The sequence below is a fragment of the Geotrypetes seraphini genome, chromosome 3, assembly GCF_902459505.1.
Source record: "Geotrypetes seraphini chromosome 3, aGeoSer1.1, whole genome shotgun sequence".
NCBI lineage: Eukaryota > Metazoa > Chordata > Amphibia > Gymnophiona > Dermophiidae > Geotrypetes > Geotrypetes seraphini.
In genome coordinates this window covers 260,797,901-260,825,065 of record NC_047086.1, presented here as the reverse complement: position 1 = coordinate 260,825,065, position 27,165 = coordinate 260,797,901, and the positions used below count along the sequence as shown (strand labels likewise).

Sequence of the window (27,165 nt, the reverse complement as noted above, 5' to 3'; positions counted from 1 at the left end):
TTGCCAGTGGTCAGGTGATTCTTCATCCAAGGCTACTCTGAGCACGCTGCCATTCAAAGGTTCGCTCTTATTTAGCCAGGGTTTGGATGACCTTATGGCGAGTGTGCAGGACCGTAAGCCTTAGGTGCTTCCTGGCCCTAGTTCTTGTCTGTCCAGGGCATCAGGACGGCCGAATTTTCATCCCTTCCGGAGGACCTCGCAGTACGCCAGAACCCCTGGGGTGGGACAGCATTTCGGAGCCTCCTATAGACCTCTCTTTGGAAGTAGAGCAACCCGCAGCCTCCCAACTCTCAACCTTCGATCCCTTCCAAAAGAAAATTATGATGCTAGGGCTCTGGTGAGGCCTCCCTGAATTGGGGGGAGGCTGTCGGCCTTACGGAATGGCTGAAGATAACCTCGGACCAGTGGGTTCTAGAGGTACTCAGGGAAGGTTTTCGACTGCAATTCTTCCGGCTGGCGGCAGACTTCATGTCCTCTCCCGAGGGCAATCCAGATAGAGCTGGCAAGGTGTGCGCTACGGTGCACTGGTTGCTAGATCTGGCAGCTATAGAGTCAGTGCCACAAGGTGATTTGGGCTCCGGGAGATACTCGATTTATTTCGTCGTGCCAAAGAAGGACTCTGTTGATTGCAGACCAGTTCTGGACCTCATAGCAGTGCATACATTCTTGCGAGTTCCGCGTTTCCGCATGGAATCTGTGCGTTCTGTTAGCAGCAGTGGCACCCGGGGAGTGTTTGGCTTCCTTGGATCTCACAGAAGTGTATCTCCACATTCCGATTTTCCCAGAACATCGGAGGTTCCTGAGGTTTCGTGTTCTAAGGAGGCAATTCCAGTTGGCAGTGCTTCCTTTCAGTTTGGCATCAGCGCCCAGAACCTTTACCGAGTTCATGGTGGTGGTGGTTGCCCATCTGCGATCTCTGGGTGTGTTAGTGCATCCGTACCTCGCCGACTGGCTGATCAGAGCTCCCTCGTGGGAGCAGGGCCGCTTGGTGGTTCACCAAGTGGTGTCTTTGCTGGAATGTCTCGGATGTGTGATCAATTTGAAGAAGAGTCGCCTCGTGCCGACCCAGGAATTGGAGTACCTGGGTATCTGGTTTAACACGGGTTTGAACCGGGCGTTTCTTCTAGAATCCAGAAATCTGAAACTCAGGAATGTGATTTGGGACATGTTGGCGGTCCCGGCTCCGCCGGCATGGCAGTACCTGCAGGTGTTGGGTCTCATGATGGCAACCATAGACGTAATTCTGTGGGCGAGAGCTCACCTGCGCCCTCTTCAGTTTTCACTTCTGTTGAGGTGGAATCCCCAGAGAGATGCACTGGGGATGCAGCTGCCTTGGTTGGCAGCGGCGCGCAGCAGTATGTTGTGGTGGTTGAACCCAGTCACTCTGTCCACAGGGCTTCCTCTGCGGGTCTTGGATTGAGTAACACTGACTAAGGATGAGAGAGTCTGGTTAGGTAGCAGTTTGCATGTCCGTCCCGGTACAGGGCCGCTGGATGGGGAGCGGTCTGCGTCGGAGAGAGCCGATGGTCGATCAATCGGCTGGAGCTACGAGCGATCCGGTTAGCTCTGCTTCGGTTCCAAGTGAATCTCCACAGGACGACTGTCATGTGTTCTTGGCCAATGCGACGGCTGTTGCCTGTGTCAACCGTCAAGGGGGCATGAGGAGTCCCTGGCTGGGATTGGAGGCTCGGATGCTCTTTGGATGGGCGGAGCGTCATCTCTGGGATTATATCTGCAGCTCATGTGGCCTGTATCGACAACATTCAGGCAGACTTCCTCAGTCGTCAGACTCTGGACCAGGGAGAATGGTCCCTGTCCGGGTTGGCTTTCGAGACCTTAGTGCACTGCTGGAGGCATCCCACCTTCGATCTGATGGCGTCCTCAGTGAACAGGAAGGTGGACAGATTCTTCAGCTGCCGAGAGGTCGGCAGCGTCAGACTCGATACTCTGGTTCACCCTTAGCCCACAGGAGGACTTCTGTACGTCTTTCCCCCCATGGCCCATGATAGGGCGCGTTTTGTGCCGGGTGTCTTCGCACAGGGGTCTTGTGGCTCTGGACTGGCCCAGACAACCTTGGTACGCAGACCTTGTGAGGTTGAGCTCCGGGAGCAGTCTGCATCTTCCTTGCCATCGGCGGTTCCTCATATAGAGTCCATTTGCACTTCAAGATCTGGACTGCTTTGGACCTATGGCCTGGTGCTTGAGCAGGTAGCCTTGACGACCAGGTGATATTCCTCTGCGGTTATCGCCATGCTCCTACAGAGCAAGCGGAAATCGACAGTCTCGGCCTACGCGAAAGCCTGGAGGTGTTTTCAGACTTGGTGTGTTGGGCTCCAGGTGGACCCTTTGGTTCTGCCAGTGGCTCATGTTCTGGACTTCCTGCAGGATGGCCTCAGGAAGGGTCTGGCAGTCTCTACTCTACATGTTCAAATTGCGAGATTCTCCTGTTTGGGTCCCTCTTTGTTCAAGGATTCTCTGGCTTCTCACCTGGATGTTGTCCGGTTCTTGCGGGGGGGGCAGGGAGGCTGGGGCCTCCCTTGCGACTGCCTTGCCCTTCATGGAGCCTGAATTTGGTCCTACGCTCCCTGACTCGTCCGTCCTATGAACCCCTGGATGAGATCTCTCTGAAAGATCTTACCATTAAGACCGTCTTCCTGGTAGTGGTCACTTCGGCACGGCGAGTGTCGGAGCTTCAGGCTTTGTCGTACAGAGATCCTTTTCTCTGCATCATGGAGTCGGCAGTGATTTTGAGGACTGTGCCTTCTTTTCTTCCGAAAGTGGTTTCTTCTTTCCACATCAACCATGAAGTTCGGTTGCTGGCCTTTGTTCCTTCGGGTTCCAAGTCTCGGGACCATGTTCTGCGGTCTCTGAATATCCGGTATCTTCTTTTGAGATACCCAGAGACCACTACCGATTCCGTCTGTCGGACCATCTGTTTGTCCTAGCGGGCCCTGCGCGTTGGGGTTGGCCTGCTTCCAAGACTACTATTTCGAGTTGGATACAAGCGGCTATTTCCTCGGCCTAAGTGGCAGTGAAGAAGTCTCCCCTTGGGGTGAAGGCTCACTCTACTAGAGGAATGGCTTCCTCGTGGGCTGAATCTCATGCGGTCTCTCCTGAGGAGAATTGTCGGGAGGCCACATGAGCTTCCCTTCATACCTATTCCAGGTTTTACAGGCTTGATGTGGCGGCTACGGGTGATACGGCCTTTGGTGCTTCTGTTCTTGTGGCGGGCTCATCGGGCCCCCCCCCCCTGAGTTTTGGGGACTGCTTTGATACGTCTCATCCGTTTAGCTTCCAGAGAGATTGTACAAGAATGAAAGATTAGGTTTCTTACCTCTGCTAATCTTCCTTCTTGTAGATCTTCTTTGGAAGCTGAATGCCCGCCCATCTGTTTTTTGTCTGATTCGCAGGTCGCCTCTTCAGTAACTGGTAAACTGGATTTCTGTCTTTGACCAGCCTCACTAAGAATTTCATGCGTATTCCCCTTTGTTGGGTTTAAGGGTTGGTGCGGGTTCCCGGGGGGGGGGGGGGGTGGAGTGCGTGCCCCTTCTGATCTTCAGGCTGTGTCCATGTTTCAGGATTTTCCTGGGTTTTGCAGTTTATGATGTTTGCATTATCTGTTTGATTCCAGTTGGCTATTTTTGGCCATAGTTTATAGTATAATACGATATTGAGCAGAAATTAACTGTTAGTGGGAGTCAGTGGCGTACCAAGGGGGGGTGGGGGGGTGTACCAAGGGGGGGTGGGGGGGCACCCTGCCCCGCCCCAGGTGCAGCCTTAGGGGGGGGGGTGCAGAGCCGGACAGGTCCGGAAAATTCCTGGGCTGCGATGGCACTCAGCAGCATCAGTGCCCCCCCTGCCCCACGACAGTACTCAAGTTTGGCCTCCTACTCCCGGCATCAGCAGAACTTCAGATCAGCAACAGATGCTCAGTCAAAAGCTTCCCCTGACTGAACTGCCTGGGCGGAAACAGGAAGCTGAGTCAGGGGAAGCTTTTGACTGAGCACCTGTTGCCGATCTGAAGTTCTGCTGATGCCGGGAGAAGGAGGCCAAACTTGGTGCTGTTGCGGGGCAGGGGCGCCGATGCCGCTGAGTGCCGTCGCAGAAGGGGGGACACCGATGCCGCTGAAAGCCGTCGCGGAGCAGGGGCCTTGCCGATCTTGTTGCCAAAATTGGAAAGGTGAGGGAGAAAGATGGGCCTGTGGTGGATGGAGAGATTGAGAGAAGGGGACAGATGATGGAAGTGGGGGAAAGAGAGAGAAGAAGGCAGATGATGGAAGTGGGGGGAAAGAGAGAGAAGGGGCAGATGATGGAAGTGGGGAGAAGGGGCAGATGATGGAAGTGGGGAGAGAGAAGAGGGCAGATGATGGAAGTGGGGAGAGAGAAGAGGGCAGATGATGGAAGGAGGGGATAAATAAAAGGAGAGCACATGATGGGGGAAAAGGATTGAGTTAGGGAAATACTGGAGGGGGTGAGGACCAAAATCGTGGCCATTGATATTCAGAAATTGTCTGACCAATCTCAATACTCCAAATATCCCTAAGTCCAGTTTTCTTTTTTTTGTTAAAAAATCCATTTAACAATTTATACCATTTTGCGGCTTGGTGACCCAAAAAATCCGCCTGGAAACATAGAACCTGCAGACTATATTGAATATTAAGAGCTTTCCATTCAGGGAACCCTGCCTGAATAGCTTGCTTCAATTGCAACCATTTAAAATATTGTGTTTTATTTAATCCAAATTTATGTTGCAATTGTGAAAAACTAAGCATTGCTCCTTCTGAAATAACATCATTCAATGTTCGTATACCTGCAATTATCCATTGTTTCCAGACAATTTTGTATCCACCAATCTTAATCCTGGAGTTTACCCAAATTGATTGATTTAATGATTTAGCAATTGGTTCTGGTGATAGATTACTAACATATCTTAACGTCTTCCAAGTATCCAATAAAATTCTGTTATCCTTATATCTTCTTGGCATGTTTATATTAATTAGATGTTCTGGATGTAGTGGGAACAGGAGCCGCCATTCTAGATATAGCCAATCTGGTACATTCTCCATGAGATCTGGGAGGATCCAATACATACCCTGTCTTAGAATATAGGCTTGATGGTACCTATAAAAATTTGGAAAATTTACCCCTCCCTCCACAATTGATCTTTGTAAAGATACTAAAGCAATTCTGGGTCTTTTCCCAAACCAAACAAATTTTGTAAGAATATTGTTTAACTTTTTATAAAATGACCCCTGAAAAAATATTGGTATCATACTCATTTGATAACAAACCACAGGCAATATCATCATTTTAATTGTTTGGACTCTTCCCCACCAAGAAAGATGTAAAGGATTCACACATTTCTGTTATTTTTTTTAATAAAAGTTTTTCATTTTCTTTTACTGTATCTTCAATTGTATTTTTGATAATAATACCTAAATATTTTAATCCTTCTTCTTTCCAAATAAATGAATATGAATCAAATAATCCTTTGGTACAGTGAACATTAATTGGAAGAATTTCCGATTTACTCCAATTAATTTTATATCCGGAAAATTTCCCAAATTTCTCTAGAAGATTAAGTAAACTTGGAACAGTATTCCCCGGTTCTCTTAAATATAATAATATATCATCTGCATATGCAGAAAGTTTAAATTCCCAGTAAGAAAATGGGATTCCCTTTATCTCCTTAGTTTGATTAATTGCAATTAATAAGGGTTCTAAAACAATATCAAAAAGTAAGGGGGACAAAGGACATCCTTGTCTAACTCCCCTACACAAGTTAAATCTATCCGTACCTACCAGGTCCACAGTAATGGAGCCTTCTCCCACCACTGGCGTAACCCTTGTGGAGTCCCACAAGGCTCTCCCCTATCCCCCTCCCTATTCAATATTTACTTGACCCCTCTGGCACGAAGCCTAGCAAACTCTAACCTAAAATCGTTCATATATGCAGATGACATCACCATCATTGTTCCCATTACCTCACTCACTCTAGAAACGGAAAAACTCATCGCATCTATCCTCACCAAGTTAGAACTGTGGACCTCAAAACTCAAATTAAAATTGAACTCTGAAAAAACCAAAATCTTCCTAGCGAGTCCCAACCACAAATTAACAAACACTTCCCTCAGACTGAATGGGCTAGATTACCCTATCTTACCCACCATAAAAATCCTTGGAGTCATCCTGGACCGCACCCTAACCTTCGATGACCATACCAGTGCCCAGGTGAAAAAATGTTTCTGTACCCTCTGGAAACTGCGCACCATCAAACGCTACTTCGACCACCAAGCCTTCCGTCTACTCGTTCAATCTCTGGTATTAAGCATATTAGACTACTGCAACATTATTTACCTGGGATCCTATAAAAATACCATCAAACGTCTTAGAACAGTCCAAAATGCGGCCGTCCGCCTCATCTATGATCTCAAAAATACGACCATGTTAGCCCCTACTACACCAAACTCCATTGGCTTCCAGTAGAGGCAAGGATCATCTTTAAGTTCGCCTGCCTCTGTTTCAAAACTCTAACAGGATCTTCCCCAATCTACTTGTCTGAGCACCTTGAAATAGCAGGCCCCTCCCGCACACGAAACGCCCACCTATTCACCTTTCCCTCCCTAAAAGGCTGCCTCTACAAGAGATTCATTGATAGAACCCTAGCATTCCAAGCGGGCAAATGGAACAATTGCCTTACCGCCCTCATCTCCAACTCCCCGCCCTACCACCTGTTCAGGAAGTCACTAAAAACCTACCTCTTCGACAAATTCCGCTAACGCTGCCTTCCCTCCTTCCCTGCACCCTCCTGACCTCGACATCCCTCCATTCCCTCTGACTACGCCCCCCTCCCAAGCCACTATGGCCTCTCTTTCTCTATCTCCGTTTTACCTAACTGCCCTGCCTTTTCATTGCCTCACATTCAACATCACTGTAAATGTACCACCGCTATAACATGTAACATCGCTGTATACGTACAGTCTCTTCTTTAGTATATGCCTTTTTAATACTGCTATTTATGTAACATCTCTGTAAATGTAACAACACTGTAATATGTATCATCGCTGTAAATGTACAGTCTCTTCTATTGTTAACCGCATTGAACTTCCATGGTATTGCGGTATACAAGAATAAAGTTATTATTATTATTATTATCTGATAAATTGTTATTAATATATAATCTTGCACCAGGAGAGCTATACAATGTCTGAATCATTTTAATAAAACCGGGGCCTATTCCAAACCATTCCAGAGCTTGATACATATAACTCCATTCCACTCTATCAAATGCTTTTTCTGCATCTAAAGATAGCATAAAAGCTGGATCATTCATATTTTTCACTAAATTTAAAGAGTGGAATGCTAATCTAGTATTGTTTGATGAGTGTCTTTTAGCAATAAATCCTGTTTGGTGTACATCAATAATAAAAGGAAGAGCTTTTGCCAATCTTATTGCTAATACTTTAGCAATCAACTTACCATCTACATTTAATAAAGAGATAGGCCTGTAGTTTGAAACCAAGGTAGGATCCTTGTTTGGTTTTGGTAAGACAATAATTACCGAATCAATAGTACCTGATATATTCCCATTATTTATCTGATATTGATACAAATTTAATAAATATGGTAAGATGATATTTTGAAATGTTTTATAGAATTCAATAGTATATCCATCACCACCCGGAGCGGATCCAACTATAAGAGACTTCAATGCTGATTCTATTTCTTTTAAAGATATAGGATCTTCTAAACTTCGTTTTATATGATCCGGAACATTTGGTCCAATAAATGAGTTTAAGAAATTTAATCCCTCTTGTTCTTTATTTTCATAAGATTCAGAAGAATATAAATCTTTATAAAAATCAAGAAATTGTATTAAAATATCTTTGGTGTTAGTGTGTGTGTTGCCTTGTGTATCTTTAATTGCAATAATCTTAGATTTCCTTTTTTTGCTTTAAGAAAATTAGCTAATAATCTTCCAGCTTTGTTTGAATTACCATAGTACTGAACTTGCTTATAGAAGATATCTTTCCTCACAAATTGAGAAGAAATCTCATATTTCGCTTTTATTTTTAATAAACTTTGTAATGTATTATGTTCCCAGTTCTTAATTAATTTATTTTCTAATACTTTAATTTGGTTTTCCAGATCAACATATTGTCTTTTAAGTTGTTTTTTGATAAATGCTGAATATGAAATAATATTTCCTCTTATTGTTGCTTTAAATGCGTCCCACAAAATCTCAGCATTAATATTGTCCGAATTATTTATTTGAAAAAATTCATTCATCTTTTATTTAAAATCTTCCAGAAAGTTCGAGTCCGCAAGTAAAGCATTATCAAATCTCCAAATTGGATCGAAATGTACTATATCATTATTCTTAAAGTCAATCCACACACCAGCATGGTCTGAAATTATAATGGGATCAATAACTGCATTCATCACTCGCTGCGCTATATTATTAGACACGAATATATAATCAATTCGTGAGAAAGATTTATGGACCTGAGAACAAAAAGAGAATTCCTGATCATTAAAATGAAGAATACGCCATATATCAACTAAATTACAAGATTGAACCAAATTATCTAAACCTAACGATTTCATAATTCTACTTGGTCTCTTATCCAAAATTGGATCCATTACAGCATTGAAATCCCCTGCTACGATTAAATTAGAAGTAGCCAGTGGTAACAGTAATTGTTGAACTTGTTTGAAAAACTCCATTTGATTCGAATTAGGAGCATATAAATTTAATAAATCCAGGGTTGTATTTCCCAGAACCATTTTGATATGCACCCATCTTCCTAAAGGATCATAGTTTATTAATTTGAAATCAGCATTGCACTTCCTATTTATCAGGACAGCAACCCCAGCTTTTTTCCCCATTGCAGGTGCAAAGAAGCATTTAGAAATCCAACCCCCAGATAACTTTTTAGATTCAATATCAGAAAGGTGCGACTCTTGAATAAAATATATGTCCGCATTTTGCTTTTTAAGGAACGTTAGTACTTTCTTTCTCTTAATAGGATGATTTAAACCATTGACGTTAATAGAATAAATTTTTATATCCATCTATTTTATAATTAAATTTTGACAAATATTTCTAAAATAAAAAAGATGACCAGACCTCAGCACATTAAGTAAATATAATTCATTCATCCAATTCCCCCATCCCTTTCCCCCCCCTAAAATAAGATTATAAAAGAAAAATTCAAATTTTACATTTATCCCATTTTCAATCCTCATCAATATATTATTACTGTGAACCCCCCTCCCTCTCTCTATGCTCCCTCCCCTCCCCCCCATAATCATTGTCTGATCTGGAACACACATTGGTATAGCAGACCCTAAACCCCCTCCCCCAGACAACTAATATCCCTCCATATTGAATTAATATCTCTCAAAATTCATCTATTCTTTTTTCCCCCACATATTTAATATTTCATTATTTCTATCCATACATATTCAATCATTCAATTAATAATTATTATCATTAATATTAATATTTCATTGTAGAAAATAACATAAAATTATCTATAATGAATTCAAATATAACTATTCAAATAAATTTTCATTCATATAAGTTATTCATATAAATAATAGTATCTTAAAAATCTTTATCTCCTTAGTAATTATCTCTTCTTTAAAAAACCCAATTCCCAGAATTATTTAATAATTTTTGTATTTCATATCAATTAGTATCTAGGTAAAATATATCATATTAAGAATCATACTTAATTAATTCATATAAATTATAAATATATCTTCCTTTCAAAGTAATATATATCCTATCTTAATATTTTGTTAACATTTTCAAATTTAACTATAATTCCATGTATATTAAATATTCATTGTTAATTTAAATATATTCATTCATAGTGTTAATATATTACTAATATTAGCATCTAACCAATTTATTTATAACATTCTCATTTAAAAATCAATCATAATATATTCAATATAAATAAATATTTGAATAAAATATATATATTCATATTTATTAATAAAAGTCTAAAATTATTTCCTATTTTATTAATAATCCCTTTTGAAATATGTAATATCCTATATTTATTTCCTCATTTGTTATTCAGGATGGTTAGTAATTAGTAGTTAGGTAAATATATATATTATATTTATAATATCTCTCATAGATAATTAATTTCTTGTTAAATTAAAAATGTATCAGTAAATTCACAATATTGAAAAATTAGTCAAAAGCTCTTCTTCTGCAATAAAATGCAGTAAAAATAACTTGGACCAGTATCAATCCACTTCTTTTTTTTTTTTCCTTCTGTTTTCCTTTTTTTTTCCCCCCTCTTTTCTTCTCTTCAAAATGAGTCTTCTCCATTTTCTCTTTTTCCTTTAATCAATTTTCCTTTATGTAGACATCGGTTCCTCTTGTGATAGAAATTCTTTAAGTTTTGCAGGGTCTTGAAAATACCAGGACTTATTTCCAGTAGATATTCGCATTGTAGATGGATAGTACAAGCCATACATGTAACCTTTTTCTTTCAACTGCTGCCTCAGCATAAGAAACTGCTTTCTGATGTTTGCAGTATGTTTTGCAAAGTCTGGAACCAATAACAATTTAGACCCTTTATAATTTAAATTTTTGTTCACTTTTGCTACTTTCAGGATTTCTAAAGCTTGCTGGTATCTCAAAACTTTAAAAATCAAGGGTCTGGGGCCATTCTGATTCACTGGTTTTTTTGAAGGGATTCTATGTGCACGTTCTATCTCCAACGGCCACTTGGAGTTTAACTGTAACAGTTTAGGTAGTAAGTTCTCTAAAAACTGTACAGTGTCTCCCCCTTCAAGATTTTCAATCAGTCCAAGCACTCTGATGTTCTTCCTTTTCCCCCGATTCTCCAAATCTATCAGCTGATTTTTCAAGCTTTCTACATTTTGTCTTTCACTGTCACACTTTTGTGTGACAGTTTCCAGCAGTTCAATTCTCTCCTCAATCACAGACATCCTCTGCCTGTCAGTCTGGATCTCCTGCCTCAGACCCAGCACCTCCTCCTTTACCTCCGAAATTTTGCCAGCGTTGTCTGTCAGCATTAATTTAATTTTAAATAGCTCTGCCATTATATCTGCTTTATCTGAGAATTCCTCTGTTTCCAACGGGATTGGGACACTCGACGGCGACACCGGAGTCACTTTATATCTTTTTGCCGATACACCGGAAGTGCACGGCTTCTCCGATTTGCCTTGCCTTGTGGTAGCCATTTCAGAAGTTATTTTTTGTTTTTATAACATAGGTGAGCGATTCTTAGCAGCTGTTTCCTTTCCTTTAGTTGTCTGAGTTCAGGGAGCTCTGTTGCTATGCGACCATTTTGCATGCTCCAAGCCACGCCCCCCCCAATTCTGGGTTTTTTCAAAGAGGTCAAGGCAGATGACTCTATGCATTGTCACCTCAGTAACAACCATACAAAAATAGACAAATATACCCCCCATCCTTTTTATTAAACCACAATAGCAGTTTTTAGCGCAGGGAACTGTGCTAAATGCCCAGCACTGCTCTCGACGCTCATAGGCTCCCTGCACTAAAAAACACTATTGCGATTTAGTAAAAGGGGGCCATAGTGCAAAATATAGACAGCATATATAAATTCAGACACATTTTGATCGCTAAATTGAAAATAAAATCATTTTCCTACCTTTGTTTGGTAATTTCATCTGGTTGCACTTTATTCTTCTGACTTTGCATCCAATATTTCTTCCCTTCTTTCAGCCTCCTGTATGCTTCCTCTCCTCCAGACCTCATTCCCTCCCCCAACTTTTTCTTTCTTTCTCTATGTCTGTCTTTCTCTGATTCTGTGCCCCATTTTTTTGCTTTGTTTCTGGTTCCCTGTCCCCCCCTTCTTTCTTTCTTCCTTCCTTCCTCCGTGCCCCATTTTTTGCTTTTTTTCTGGCTCCCTGTCCCCCCCCACCTTCGTTCTTTCTTCCTTCCTGCCTCCCCCATGCCACCACCGCCGCGGAATAGGCTGCTGCCGCTGCCGCAATCGGGAACAGGCTGAAATCTTCCTGCTTCTCTTCTGCACTGGACCGATCAACTCTCGCCGCCTGACGTAAATTCTAACGTCGGAAAGGACGTTCCGGGCAGCCAGGCAGCGATTGGCTAGCCAGAACGTCCTCTCGACGTCATAATTGACGTCGGGCCGCCGCAAGAGTTGGTCGGCCCCGCAGGGAAGAGAAGCAGGGAGATCAAAGACACGGTGCCGGCCTGATCCCCGATGGCAGCAGTGAGAAGGGAAGGGAAGCAGGTTGGGCACCACTGCTCTAGACGAGCCGCACTCTAAGGAGAACAGTTGACCGCCCCCCCCCCCCCTTGGTACGCCACAGGAGCAGCAGCGTGTCTGGCCGGCTCATTTGTTCAAAGCCGCAGGTGGCGGCTCCTTGCGAGATCCGCGCCTGCGTCTGAAGCCTCTCTGATGGTGTGACATCAGAGAGGTTTCCGATGCAGGAGTGGATAGCGCAAGGAGCCGCCAACCCACGGCTTTGAACGAACGAGCCGGCTGCTGCTCCAAAAGGAAGAGAATGATCGCCTCCAGACCGCGGGCCACAAATAAAACCTGGAGAGCCACACGCGGGCCGCGTGTTTGAGACCGCTGCCTTAGAGGGAACACTCTAGGACCCTGGGGGAGCCCGGGCCCCCTGTCACCTCCGGGCCCCTGAATGCAGGACTGGTAGTACTGCCCTGATGGCGGCCCTGCCTCACCTCCTGTAACACATTTACAGGTGAGTAACTTTGCTTTACTTGTGTTAAAAGGGTTAGGTATCCTTTAAGTCAGTGCCCTCCAACTCTGTCCTGGAGGACCACCAGACCAATTGGGTTTTCAGGCTAGCCCTAATGAATATGCATAGAGCAGATTTGCATGCCTTTCACTTCCATTATATGCAAATCTCTCTCATGCATATTCATTAGGGCTAGCCTAAAAACCCGATTGGCCTAGTTGTCCTCCAGGACAGTGTCGGGGACCACTGCTTTAAGTACATACTGTATTTTTCGCTTCATAAGACGCACTTCTTCCACCCCCGAAAAATGGGTGCGTCTTATGGAGCGAAGACAAACCCCCCTTCCCGGTACCTTTTTAAAACACCGCCCGCCCTTTAAAAACACGGCCTGCCTGTCGGCCCTTCCTTTTAAAACATCCCCACCCTTCCTTCCTTCTAAAACACCCCTGCCCCACAGTACCTTTATAAATGCCCCTTAAGCCTTGTGGTCTGACGGTGTATGGGCCGGCTGGAGCGTGCTTTCTGCGCTGTTGCCTGGGCCCACCTCACTTTCTGAATAGCAGCATCAGTTCTCACGGGACTTGCGAGAACTGACTGCAATCATTCAGAAAGTGGGGCAGGCCCAGGTAACAGCGCAGAAAGCATGCTCCTGCTGCCCCATACACCGCTGGACCACCAGGCTTAAGGGACATTTAAAAAGGTACTGTGGGTAAGATTGCATGCAATCGCTGCTGCCAGAGTAGTAAGGAGAAACATGAGGATGAGGTAGAGCAGATGGAAAGGAAAGAAAGGGACTGCATTGGAAGAGGGAAAGAGGGTAAAAGATGCCAGCATCGGTGGGGGAGGGGGGGCAGGCCAGGAAGATATGTAGCCTTGAGGTGAGGTGAGATGGGAGGGGATCTTTAGAAGAAGGGAAGAGACGGGAAAAGCTAAACATGGGGAGAGATAAGAACATAGTAGAGAGATGCTGGGCAAGGAGGGATCGCAGGGTCAGGGATGCAGACTATCAATGGTAGACAGGGAGAGGGCAGGAACAGTGGAACATAGAGGCAATGCTGGAAAATGGAGGAGATTAGGACACTGAGGGACAATGCTGGAAACGGGGCAGATGGGAACATGGAGGTAGGACAGGGACAGAGAAGGAAGATGCTGGGTAGGGCAAATAAGGGTGCAGAAGGAACAAGAATGGTGGACCTGGGAATAGAAGAAATGTCAGAGGGACAGGAGACCCTACACAAACAGAAGAAATAGATAAAAACAGAAAAGAGACACATGGAGTCAAAGTAAATTCCCCCCCCCCAAAAAAAAAAAAAAAAGTGTTCAAACCACAAAGGTAGAAAAAAGTATTTTATTTTGTATTTATTAAATGTTAGCTTTTGGAAATTAACATCTCTGATATCTTGCATTTCAATAAAAAAGAAAAGGTACTGTAGGGTGGGTGGGTGTTTTAACAGGAAAGGCAGGTGGTCGTGGGTGTGTATGTTTTAAAAGGGTACCGGGGGGGAAGGAGAGGAAAAAATTGTTAGTGGGCTGGGACGGATCCCTCCTGTCACAGCCTACCACTAGAGGTGAGGGAGGGGCAGTTTACCTTTCAGGGCAGTAGGACACAGGGTACAGAGCCTGGCAGAGAAGGGGGGACAGGGTACAGAGCCTGAGTGTGGGGTAGGGTACAGAGCCTGAGTGTAGGATTGGGTGCAGAGCCTGACAAGGAGTGAGGGAGGCTGGGTGCACAATTTCAGAATGTTTTTTTCTTGTTTTCCTCCTCTAAATCTATGGTCAGTTGCATCTTAGGGAGCAAAAAATACGTTATCCCAGGACAAGCAGGCAGGTATTCTCACATATGGGTGATGTCATCGACGGAGCCCGGATGCGGATGCCTCGCAAGCAGACTTGCTTGATGAAACTCGAAGTTTCGAGTCGCCCGCACCACGCATGCGCAAGTGCCTTCCCGCCCAGCGCAGGGTGCATCTCCTCAGTTCTCAGTTTTCCGTGGAGCCGAGAGGTCCTTCTCTGATTCTCTGCGTTTAACTTTGTTCCTTTGTGCCTTCTCTCGACCGCGGTTTGTGTTTTTTTTTCCTCATGAATCGCTGTTTTTAGTTTATTTCTTTTATTTTAGTTTAAAAAAAAATTCTGTTTGTTTTCCGGGACAGGCCGCTCGGCCGCAGCCCGAGGGCTTCGATTTTGCGGTGGCTATTTTTCCTTCTATGTCCCGGCATGCTACGGGCTTCAAGAGGTGTAGCAAGTGTCAGTGCGCGATCTCTCTTATGGACCCTCACGGACACTTCCTCAAGTGCCTTGGCCCAAAACATCATCCTAGGTCATGCCTGCCTTGCCAAACACTTTAGCCTCGTGCTTTCAAGCGTCGTTGCATTTTGGTGGACAAGCTCTTCGAGATGGAGTCTCCTACTGATCCCTCGACTTCGAAGGCGTCTTCGGCCTCGACTCCCACTGAGGCTCCTGCGCCTGCTACTTCCACCTCGAGCCTCATCAGACCTTCGTCGTTTGCAGCGGCTCTTGCTTCAACGTCATCTGATGTATCTTCCCCTGTTTCCTCAGGTCAGATAGCTCAGCAGTTAGTTCCGCCGGTGGTGATTAAAGTGTCTAAGACTCCCAAGTCGAAGCACACTCACACTACCTCGAAGGAACCTCCAGCCATAGCAGGTGGTCCGGTTTCAGACGCGGATCCATCCTTGCCGGCTTCTTTCCAGACCATGTTAGAGAAGCAGTTTATTCAGTTCCTTACTAACATGGGACCCAAACTGCTTCCTCTTATCCAGCCTGGGCATTCAGTAGACTCCTGCGAGGTCGAGCCACTTTCTTTGCCCCAGTCTAAACTTACACATTCTTTGCAGGGAGCAGAGTCTCTGCGAGTGTCTGGGCTGCCATCCAAGCACGTAAAGCAAGGAGCAGATTCTTTGCGATTGCCTCGACGAGAATCCTCACACTCTAAACAAGGAGCAGAGTCTTTGAGAGTGCATCAAGGTTCCTCCACCAAGCCTCTGGAGCTTTGATCTACAGCCTCTAATCCTATTCATACATCGGCATCGGCTGCCTATGTCTCCGAGGCAAAATCTCCTCGATCCTCGAGATCTGGTTCCAGACACAGTTCTCACCGACATTCGAGGCCTTCATCTAGGCATCCTTCCAGGCATAGTTCTTCTTCTCATGACAGACCATCTTCCTCGAAGCCTCTATCTACTCCAACCTCGACCAGACCACTGACTCCTCGTTTGAGGTCTCCGATGCCGGACCTCGTGGATGTTCCGGTCTCGATTGCCTCGCCCAAGTCACCAGGTTTCTTTGATGCCTTTTTCCCTGCCGAAGCTTCTTCGACACAGGCTGCCTCGACGTCCTTGAGTCCTTCTCGAGGCAAAGCATTGTCAGATCAGCTATCTTTCTTGTCTTTCCTGCGACAGATGGCTGTAGACTTGGAAATTCAATTGGATACTGGCTCCAAATATTCTAAGGAGTATCTCGAAGTCATGCATCTTCCTCAACCTCTGGCATAGTCTCTTAAGCTTCCATTTCATAAGCTTTTGAATCAGACTTTTGGTCGTTGCATGGAAACACCTTTTTCCATACCGGCTGTTCCAGGGAAATTGGACTCTAGATACAAGACTGTGCATCACAAAGGGTTTGACAACTCTCAGTTGTCTCATCAATCCCTGCTTGTCGAGTCCTCCTTGAAAAGGTCCCATCCTTCCAAGGTTTACGCCACCATCCCTCCTGGAAGGGAAGGGAAAACTATGGACAAATTCGTACATCGCATCTACCAGAATGCTATGATGTCCTCTAAAGTCCTCAATTATAATTTTCATTTCATCACTTACTTTGAATTTCTTCTTTCTCTTCTACCAAAGTTTTTGAATTATTTGGATACCCAAATGCATTTTGAGTTTCAGGAAGTCATTGCTTCTTTCTCTCAATTAAGTCTACATCTCCTCCAATCATCTTATGATGGTTTCGAGTTATCTGCCCGAGCGGCTGCTTGCTGTGTAGCTATGCGTCGTCTTGCCTGGCTTCGTACCATTGACATGGACGCTAACATTCCTTGTGAGGGCAATGACCTCTTTGATGAATCCATGGAGGCAGCCACCAAGAAATTGTCTGACAATGAAAAATCATTTGCTTCTATAGTCAGACCTAAGCCAAAGCCAGCTCCTGCCAAGCCTGCACGCCCTGCTCTTATCTATCAAAGGCGTTTTGCTCCAAAGCCAGCTCCTTATACTCACCCTCCTCTGAAAAAACTGCAACCTCAGAAGCAACAGAAACCCCAATCTTCTGCTGCACCTAAAGCTTCTCAGCGTTTTTGGCTGTTTACAACAGAGCATAACCTCCACCGTTCTGTCTTTGTCTCCTTTTCCCCCTATAGAAGGTCGTCTCCATCATTTTTACAACCAATGGACGATAATTACATCCGACCTCTTGGTGCTTACCATCATCAGGGAAGGATACTCTCTTCATTTCACTCAGGTTCCACCAGAGCTTCCTCCAAGAGAGTATCCTTCCAATCCATCCCAGACCGCCCTTCTTCTTCAGGAAGCTCAAGCTCTGCTTTCTCTCCATGCCATCGAACCAGTTCCCTTGGAACAGCAGAACAGGGAGTTTTACTCCTATTACTTCCTTGTTCCGAAGAAGATGGGCGATCTGCGCCCCATTCTGGATCTCAGGGCTCTCAACAAATTTTAAGTCAAAAAAAATTTTTGAATGTTGTCCCTGGCATCTCTTTATCCCTTTCTCGAGCAGAATGACTTGTTATGTTCTCTGGATCTCAAGCAGGCCTACACTCGTATCCCCATTCATCCGGCCTCCCATCAATATCTCAGATTTCGGGTGGGGAATCTGCATTATCAATACAGAGTACTACCCTTCGGCCTGGCCTCGTCTCCCAGAGTGTTCACCAAGTGCCTTGTAGTAGTAGCAACAGCTCTAAGGAACCATGGTCTTCAGGTTTTTCCCTACCTCGTCGACTGGCTCATCAAAGGGTTATTGTAGCGACCCAATGGACTACCTGGTTCCTACAAAGTTTGGGATTCGTAATCAACTTTCCCAAATCTCACCTTCAGCCCTCACAGAATCTACAATTCATTGGAGCTGTTCTGTACACTGTCCAACTCAAAGCATTCCTTTCACAACAACGTGTGGAAGCTCTTCTTCAACTCTGTCTTACAGTGTCTTCCCGCTCTTCCATCTCAGTGAGACACAGTATTTCTGGGTCACATGGCCTCCACAGTATACGTGACTCCTTTTGCCAGACTTCACCTCAGAATTCCTCAGTGGACCCTGGCATCTCAATGGACGCAAGTTTGCGACCCTCCTTCTAGACACATTTCAGTCACTCCTTCATTCAAGAAGTCTCTCCGTTGGTGGATGCTCTCTTCCAATATTTCCAGAGGCTTGCTTTTTCAAACGCCTCCTCATCAGAAGGTCCTTACGACAGACTGTTCGACCTACACTTGGGGCGCTCATCTCGATGGTCTCCGTACTCAAGGCCACTGGACCAGTACGGATTGTCAATGTCACATAAATCTGTTGGAACTCAGAGCGATTTTCAAGGCTCTCAACGCTTTTCAACATCTTCTTCGCAACCAGGTAGTCCTCATCCGGATGGACAACCAAGTCGCCATGTATTATGTCAACAAACAAGGAGGGACAGGGTCTGCCTCCCTTGTCAAGAGGTTCTGGAGGTTTGGGACTGGGCAATCCGCCACAACACCTTCCTCAAAGCTGTCTACATTCAAGGGGCGAAGAATTGCTTGGCAGACAACTTGAGTCATCTTCTGCAACCTCACGAATGGACTCTCCATTCCTCGCCTCTTCACCACATTTTTTCACAATGGGGAACCCCTCAGATAGACCTCTTTGTGGCTCCCCACAAATTCAAACTGCCTCAGTTCTGCTCCAGGATATACTCTCCTCACTGCCTCGAGGCAGATGCTTTTCTTCTGGAATGGACGAATCTCTTCCTCTACGCATTCCTTCCATTCCCTCTCATTCTGAAGACTCTGGTCAAGTTGAAGAACGATCATGTCACCATGATTCTAATCACTCCTCGGTGGCCAGGACAACCTTGGTGTACTCCCTTCTACTTCAACTCAGCACCAGGGAGCCATACCTTCTACCAGTTTTTCCTTCTCTGCTTACACAGGATCTCTGCTTCATCCCAACATGGAGTCTCTACACCTGACAGCTTGGTACCTTTCAATGTAACTCCTCTTCAGTTTTCTCAATCTGTAAGAGATATCTTAGAATCTTCTAGAAAGCCTACCACTAGACAATGCTATTGCCAAAAGTGGACTAGATTTTCTACGTGGTGTTTTTCTCATCATACGGAGCCTCAACATTCCTCCTTATCTTCTGTTTTGGATTACCTGTTGCACTTATCCAATTCTGGCCTCAAGTTTACATCTATCTGAGTCCATCTCAGTGCAATTGCGGCTTTCCATCAGCCTATTGAAGGGAAACCCCTCTCTCTTCTCATCCAGTGGTTTCCAAATTCATGAAAGGACTCTTCAATATTAACCCTCCTCTCAAACCGCCTCCTGTGATTTGGGACCTCAATGTTGTCCTTACTCAACTCATGAAGCCTGCATTTGAACCAATTGATAAGGCTCAGCTGAAGTATCTCACTTGGAAAGTGGTGTTTCTCATAGCCCTCACTTCCACTCGAAGAGTCAGTGAACTGCAGGCTTTAGTTACTGACCCACCATTCACGGTGTTCCATCGTACTCATCCTAAATTCCTACCTAAAGTGGTCTCGGAATTTCATCTCAACCAATCCATCGTACTTCCAGTGTTTTTTCCAAGGCCTCATTCTCATCCCTGAGAATCAGCTCTTCATACTCTGGACTGTAAATGTGCTTTGGCCTTCTACTTGGAATGCACCAATCCACACAGAACTGCTCCTCAACTTTTTGTTTCCTTTTATCCAAATAAGTTGGGCCATCCTATTTCTAAGCGTACCATCTCCAACTGGATGGTGGCTTGTATCTCTTTCTGCTATGCCAGGCTGGATTACCCCTTCACAGTAAAGTCACAGCCCATAAAGTCAGAGCAATGGCAGCTTCAGTAGCTTTCCTCAGATCTACACCTATTGAGGAAATTTGTAGAGCTGCTACTTGGTCCTCGGTTCATACCTTCACTTCTCACTATTGTCTGGATACTTTCTCCAGACGGGATGGACAGTTTGGCCAAACAGTATTACAAAATTTATTCTCCTAAATTGCCAACACTCCCACCATCCCATTCTGGTTAGCTTGGAGGTCACCCATATGTGAGAATACCTGCCTGCTTGTCATGGGATAAAGCACAGTTACTTACCGTAAAAGGTATTATCCAGGGACAGCAGGCAGCTATTCTAACAACCCACCCACCTCCCCTGGTTGGCTTCTCTGCTAGCTATCTGAACTGCGGAGATGCACCCTGCACTGGGCGGGAAGGCACTTGCGCATGTGTGTTGCGGGCAACTCGAAACTTTGAGTTTCTTCAAGCAAGTCTGCTTGCAAGGCGTCCGCATCCGGGCTCCGTCAATAATGTCACCCATATGTGAGAATAGCTGCCTGCTGTCCCTAGATAACACCTGTTACAGTAAGTAACTGTGCTGTATATGAATTTCATTTTGAAATTCCTTGTATGCTTTAACTTCCATGCTTTTCACATGCAAGGTGTATGGATACCCAGTGCTTCTGATTTTCAAATGGAAACTGGGGGAATTTTCCTTTTGAAAATATGCTTGCAGGGCCTTGTGGTACAAAATGTCTGAGCCTTGGTATAGGACTGCAGGGAGTTTGAGAATTACCTTCCTCATATGTGTTCATTTTGTGTTGCTATCTTCATGGTAACTCCCTATGCAGAGCGAAGTGAAAAACTTGCCAACTTTCCTGGGTGTAGTGCAAGAAAATGAACTGTTAAATTCTATTGTGTAATAACTGTCTCTTCTTCTAGTTTGATTCCTGCTTCTTTGAAGAGTGAGTGTTAATATATTTGTGATGGAAAATACTATTTTTCTCAGAGGCTCAAACTAACCACTTGCTAATCATTCTTTCTTTTTAACAATGATCTATGGCAGTCAGATTTGGGAGAAGCGACCAGCACTAATCCGCCGATACAACCTCGAGTACTACAAAGGCTTGTTTTCTACTGCAGAGTTTAATAGGATTCTACGAGAGGTAGGATGACTTGTAATGTAATATTTATTGGTCACTACTAATATCAAATATTCATGTCTTCTGAATGCATGACTTCAGAGGGCACCCCCTTGTTTTGTTTGTTGCACCTAAGATAAAAAGATTTGCCTGCAAGATCTGGTCAGGGTTCATGAATATGTGTGCAAAAGTTTAGATATTCATGGTCAAGCTGTATATTTCAGTGAATCCCTAAATCAGGGGGTTCTTTACCAGGAATCTGCTGTAGAGATCAAAGAAAAGTTATCTGAGGTCTGTCTTCTCCCTTAATAACATGATGTGAAGATCAAAGTTCAACTTTATCCCAGGGCTAGCAGGTAGCATAGTGTCACGTGGGTGACGTTATCCATGGAGCGCCAGTACGGATAGCTTTAAAAGTGCATCGCCACTTTAAGAACTTAAGAAAGTTTTCGAACTACCCACATCATGCATGTGCGAATGCCTTCCCGCTCAATACAGGCTCGCAGTTCCTCATTTCTTAGTTTTCTGTGGAGCTAAGAAGTCGTGTTTCTGAATGTTTAGTTTTTTGCCATTGCCTTCCCACTCACGCGTTTTTTCTTAATTTATGTTTATTTCTTTTGAAACAATTTTTCCTTGAGGGCTCCAGCCGATGAGACCTTCATTTTTTCCTCAACCATCGCTTTGGCTGACTTGGTCTTTGACCATTTTTTTCTTTCAGGCCGCTAAATGGGCAAAAAAAGGAAGAGAGACTGCTAAAAGTTACCACAGCCAACTTTTCTTCCCTTTTGCCCAGAACACCGGTTAAAACTTGTGCATCGATAATCAGCCGGAAACTTCAACAGGAAAGACTATTCGGCACCAGCATGTGCATCGATCAGATATCTTCATCATTGAAGACGTCAACATTGACACTGACCTCAGGAGAGACATCACTCCATCTTGGTAAGCCAGTTCAGAGGCACCAGCTTCCAAACTGGTGTCACAAGTCACTTTGCATTGCTATTCAAGAAATCCTTAAAGACAAACTAACACAGCAAGAATCATCTCAATCCCCAATAGCAACCCGCTCCACTCCATAATACCATGGGAAATGTCCAGATAACTCCTTATGTAATCCGCCTTGAACCGCAAGGTAATGGCGGAATAGAAATCACTAATGTAATGTAATGTCTCTTGATCGCTGACCAATCGACAACCATCCTCTGGCTAGCCTTGATCTCAAGATGTGCATCCTCTTTGGGGCAAGCCATGACACCAATGGTACCAGCATGAAAACCAGCGGTACCGGTGTTTTTTTTTCTTGTGGATGCATCTACATTGCTTAACTCAGTATTCACTCCCTTGGTACCGGTCTGACCTAAGTACATGGCTACCAGGTCCTGCGGTACCACTTCTCAATGCATTTCTTCACTGAATCCTTCATATCCTTCAAGCTTTCAGTCTAATTCAATTGAGGACTTTTCTGACCCTACAATTAAGTCTCTACTCAACTGTCCACCAACGGCTAAATCTTCTTACACAGTTGGAAAAAATGAGCAATCAAATCTTGGTTCCAACTGTATTAACCCTGTTGGGACCTGATAACCATAGGCCTCTGTTTTTTACAGGTCATTCGAGAGGGATTCTTTTTTCATAAGACTTATGAAACACCCCTCACCATTACGGGAGCTTCCAGAAACTATCCTCTAGTGATAGAGGTGTAAAAAAAAAAAATCAGTGCCTCAGTGCCACCAGTGAGTGAAAGCTACACTATGGACACATTTGGATACCACTTGTACCAGTACTCCATATTACCAATCAGACTTATCAAAGACACAATTTTTTTTTTTTAAATAATTTTTCATAATACAGTTCATACAGAACAGTAAAGAATGAAGATTAACTACATACATAAAACATCCTATATAATAAAACTCTAAGCGCCGCATGCGCACTTAGAGTTTCGTGTTCCCTGCCGCTGTGGTGTGAGATCCGTGGCCGGATTCTATTTTAGAACGCAGCGGCAGGGAACATTCTGGAACTTCCCCCTCTCATTCACTGTGAAAGAAACCGCTGTCACCACCGCCGTTCCTTCTGCTCCCCTCTTGGGAGTGTCCAGTGCAGGCCAATGGGGTTCCTGGGCAGCTGAACGCAGTCTCCAGGCAGCCGCAGCCTCAGCAAACACCGGTCTTCCTCCCAGCTCGGGTCCAGAGCCTTTCCAGTGTCGTCGTCTTGGCCCCCCCCCCCACCCCCCTCCCCTGCACATCCGATCCCCCGTTGAGCCTCCCATCCGACCCTCCAACCGCGGTCTGGCTGCCCCCCTTCCCTTCTCAAGGTCCCGACAAACCTCTTGACTAGCAGCAGCTGCAGCACTCTAAACAGGCTGCTTTGGGGCCTTTTACTGCCCTGATTTGCTCTGCCGGTGACGCAGCAGAGGGAATCGCGGGCAGTAGAAGGCCGCAAAGCAGCCTGTTTAGAGTGCTGCGGCCGCTGCTCGAACCGGGAGGTTTCTGTTCGCCTCGCGGTGGGAGGGTCGGATGGGAGGGTAAATGAGGTCGGCTGCACTTCGGCGGTAGAGGCCGGGGGGGGGGGGGGGAGATGGAAACATGCTGCTTTCAAGGGTTCTACTGCACAGGGGAATGGGAGGGAGGGTTAGAAAAATGATAGGTTCTACTGTACAGGGGGGTTGGGAGGGAGGCTGGCTGGCTTTGGGGGTGGGGGGGCACTGAGGGCACTAAAGACATAGGAGGCACTAAGGACATCGGAAGGTAGCACTGGGCACACTAAAGACATAGGAGGCATTGAGGGCACTAAGAGTATAGAAAGGAGGCACTGAGGGCACTAAGGACATAGGAGGCACTGAGAGCACTAAGGACATAGGAAGGGGCATTAAGGACATAGGAAGGAGGCACTGAAGGCACTAAGAACATAGGATGGGACACTGAGGACATAGGAGGCACTGAGGACATAGGAAGGGGCACTAAGGACATAGGAAGATGGGACACTAAGGACAGGAAGGAGGCACTGGGGGCACTAAGGATATAGGAAGGAGGCACTGAGGTCACTAAGGACATAGGAAGGTGGCACTGGGGGCACTAAGGACATAGGAAGGAGGCACTGAGAGCACTAAAGACAAGATGGGACACTAAGGACATAGGAAAGGGGTCACAGAGAGTCGTCAGGCAGGCATGGCACAACAGAAAAATACAGGCAGACAGGGGGCCAGGGAAACAGAGACAGAAAGAAAGACAGACAGGGACACAGAGAGACACAGAAAGAATGACAGACAGCGTACACGGAGAGAGAGAGGAAAAAAAAAAGATAGACAGACATCTACTCTAGCACCCGTTAATGTAACGGGCTTAAACACTAGTACATAAATAAACAGTTAAAGATAGAATCTTCCTAGCCCACTATAATGGAGGAGTTACTGGCTTTATTGCAAATTGAAATTAAAAGGAAAATATAAGCTCAGGAAAGAAACCTGAGCTAAACCATCTTTGTGCTTATTACTTTAACTCCATACCAAGATCAGCACTTATTTATCCTGTTCTTCTTCCCATGAATGTGGTCCTTGTTCCCATAAATTTAGAAATTGTTGCAAGTGTATAGGGTCCCAATAAATAAATTCTTTGCCTTGAAGTTTGATAACGCACTTGCAAGGAAACTTAAAAAAAAATAAAGCATTCAAGGCTAACACCCGGGACGTTAAATTAAGAACAATTGTTGGGTATAAGGGAGGGCGGGATATTTGATGTGAGTTATACTTTGATGGTATATTAAGTGATGTTAAAGTATAAAATGACTATTTAATGTTACATTTATTGAAAGTTTTAAAAATGAATAAAGACTTAAAAAAAAAGAAATTATTTTCTTCGATACTGAGTTGCTCTAGCAACGTCAGGGAATATTAATACTGAATCACCACTAAATTTCATAGATCTATTTTTAAAATACAATTTCATAATAATTTTTTTATCCAATTCACTTAAGCAAGTAATCAGGAGGGTAGATCTAGTTGAAATAGTATCTTGGGAATCCTCAAGAAAATTGGTTAAATCAAACTCTGTAGATATTAACAGGTCTACCCCCTGATCAGATGTTACTTTTTTTTTCTGAGATATATAACAATTCACAATTTGAATAGACTGCATTTGTTAATCTTAGTACCTCCTTAAAGTATTTTCTAAGTAAAATTTCAGCTGATATTAAATGGGTCATAGGAAAATTAACAAAACGCAGGTTTTTTGACCGAGTTAAATTTTCCATATGAAGTTTTGAATAGATAGATAACATATGAATCTTTATCTGCAGACATGAAAACTTGCTGCAATGTGGAAACATGAGATTCCACTGTCGTTGCCCTTTTATCTAATAGGACTAAATTTAAGTCAACATTTTCAAGTTTTTTAACAACTTCTAATAATAAAAGGCTGAAGATTGTTTAATTGCTGATCTTAACAATTCCTCCACCCTCATATTTATTTGCCATAAGTCTTTCAAGGTAATGCCCTTTGATTCTTCTGTGGGGCTCCGATCATTGGCACTAGTCTCCAAACCAGATATAGCTTTAGGCAATGATATAAATTGTAATTTAGAGGTAGTAGTCGAATTTGGAAGTCCATCTGAAGATACTATGGGTTCCGTATTATGTCCCATAGCCCTGGACATTGGTGGAGGAGGAGTTTTGTCAAGGGGACTTAACGGTTTCCCTGATATTGAGACAGATATTGAGATAAAGGTTATGGTGGAAGGAGTGTTAAGTTTCGTCCATAGGGCCGGCTGTAGCTGGGGTGGAACTTTTAGGTTTTGCCTTCCTCTTACCTATAAGAACAAATAATTCAGTTCTTACCCACACTCAAAGATCTCACCATGGACCTCGCGACTCCTCATGGTTAGATGCCCACCATATTGGAACCTTCTACTGTCTTCTCCTTAAAGCAGGATCAACTATTCTTTTCCAGGATGTCTCTCACTGTTCCATCAATGTTTATACAGGACCTTTAGAAGACATACAGTTCTTTTAAGTTTTTTTTCCTACGTCTATTCCTTAATGAACGTTAGCCACACGTTTACTCCATTGTCTTTTTGATTCCAAAAGCCAGGAGGTTTGGGAGTGGCTGTAGTGGTGGGGTGGGTGGGGGGGGGTGGAGGCCACTACATTAAAAAAATTATATGCCTCCCCACCTCCAAAAATAATTATTATATGCCTCCAGACCTCCAAGAGAGTCTCTTTTCAAGTCCACTCTTCTTATTCGGGGGATGGCATTTCTTCTCAAAGAAGAGTTTTCACCTCTGCAAAGGAACTGGTGTTTTTACTTCTGGTATTTCCTCATTTCAAAAGGAAAGGGAGGTCCACTGCCAATTTTAGACCTCAGGAGTGGGAGGCGGTCCAAGATGGCGGCAGTGTGGTGAAGCGCTCCCGATTAGGACTCTGAGAGTTTTTTGCTTCTTACTAAAATGCCGCATTCTAAGAGAAAGGGAAGTGTTCGGCTTGAGCCCTTGGCAACCAGAACCCCCTTACCTTCTTAGCGGTCCATGGTGGAGTTTGGTTTCACTTCAACCCCGCAAGCGACCAGAGGTCAGTCTGCAGTGCCATCGGTGGGAGGAGACGCCGAGGACCTAGACTTGGGGTTTAACATCTCCCTATCTCCTCTGGGTTCTGTGCCTCCACCTTGTTCTGCTCCCATCGCGGCTCTGATGGGCGAACCCGGTGAGGGAGTCTCGTCTGGGGAAACCCCAATCCAAGGGGCAGTAGCCGTGAGAAGTGAGAAGGAGCAGAGACAGCTGGGAGTAGTAGGAGAAACTACTACCCGACTCGGAACAACTAAGGCAATAACGCTGAAGAGCATTTGGGAAGCTCTCCAGACTTTGAATGCTTCAGTTTCCATATCTTCAAACGAAGTTTCCACATTAGTAAGTACTGTTATTGCTCTGGGGAAGAAACTAGATGGAACTAGGGATGAATTTTCCATATAGATGAAGAATGTCATAGATAAAGTTGAAGAATTACAAGACTTAACAACTGAAATTGTAAAAGAAAAAAGTAATTCTTAATCGTAAGATTGAACAGCTTGAAAATTATAATCGTAGACTGAATTTGAGACTATTAAATGTTCCTAAGTCTTTGAATGCGTCTCCTATTGAGTTGCTTAGGAAATACTTGATTGAAAATTTGGGCTTTTCTTCAGAAAATATGCCTCCTATAAATCGTATCTACTATCTACCGACGAAAAAAGAAATGGGAGCCGCCCCAGAGACTTTGCAAATTAATTTAAATCAATCACCATTAAACATCACG

At 44.3% G+C, this 27,165-nt stretch overlaps 1 protein-coding gene across 2 annotated transcripts in view; it reads left to right on the top strand.

The window, feature by feature from the left end:
- Positions 1–27,165, top strand: part of RIOX1 (ribosomal oxygenase 1) — a 368,994-nt gene that overhangs the window by 124,240 nt on the left and 217,589 nt on the right. For both annotated transcript variants that reach the window (XM_033936262.1, XM_033936263.1), the window contains exon 4: positions 20,810–20,909. In XM_033936262.1, coding sequence (XP_033792153.1) covers positions 20,810–20,909 — 100 coding nt within the window. The remainder of the gene's footprint in view (positions 1–20,809; positions 20,910–27,165) is intronic.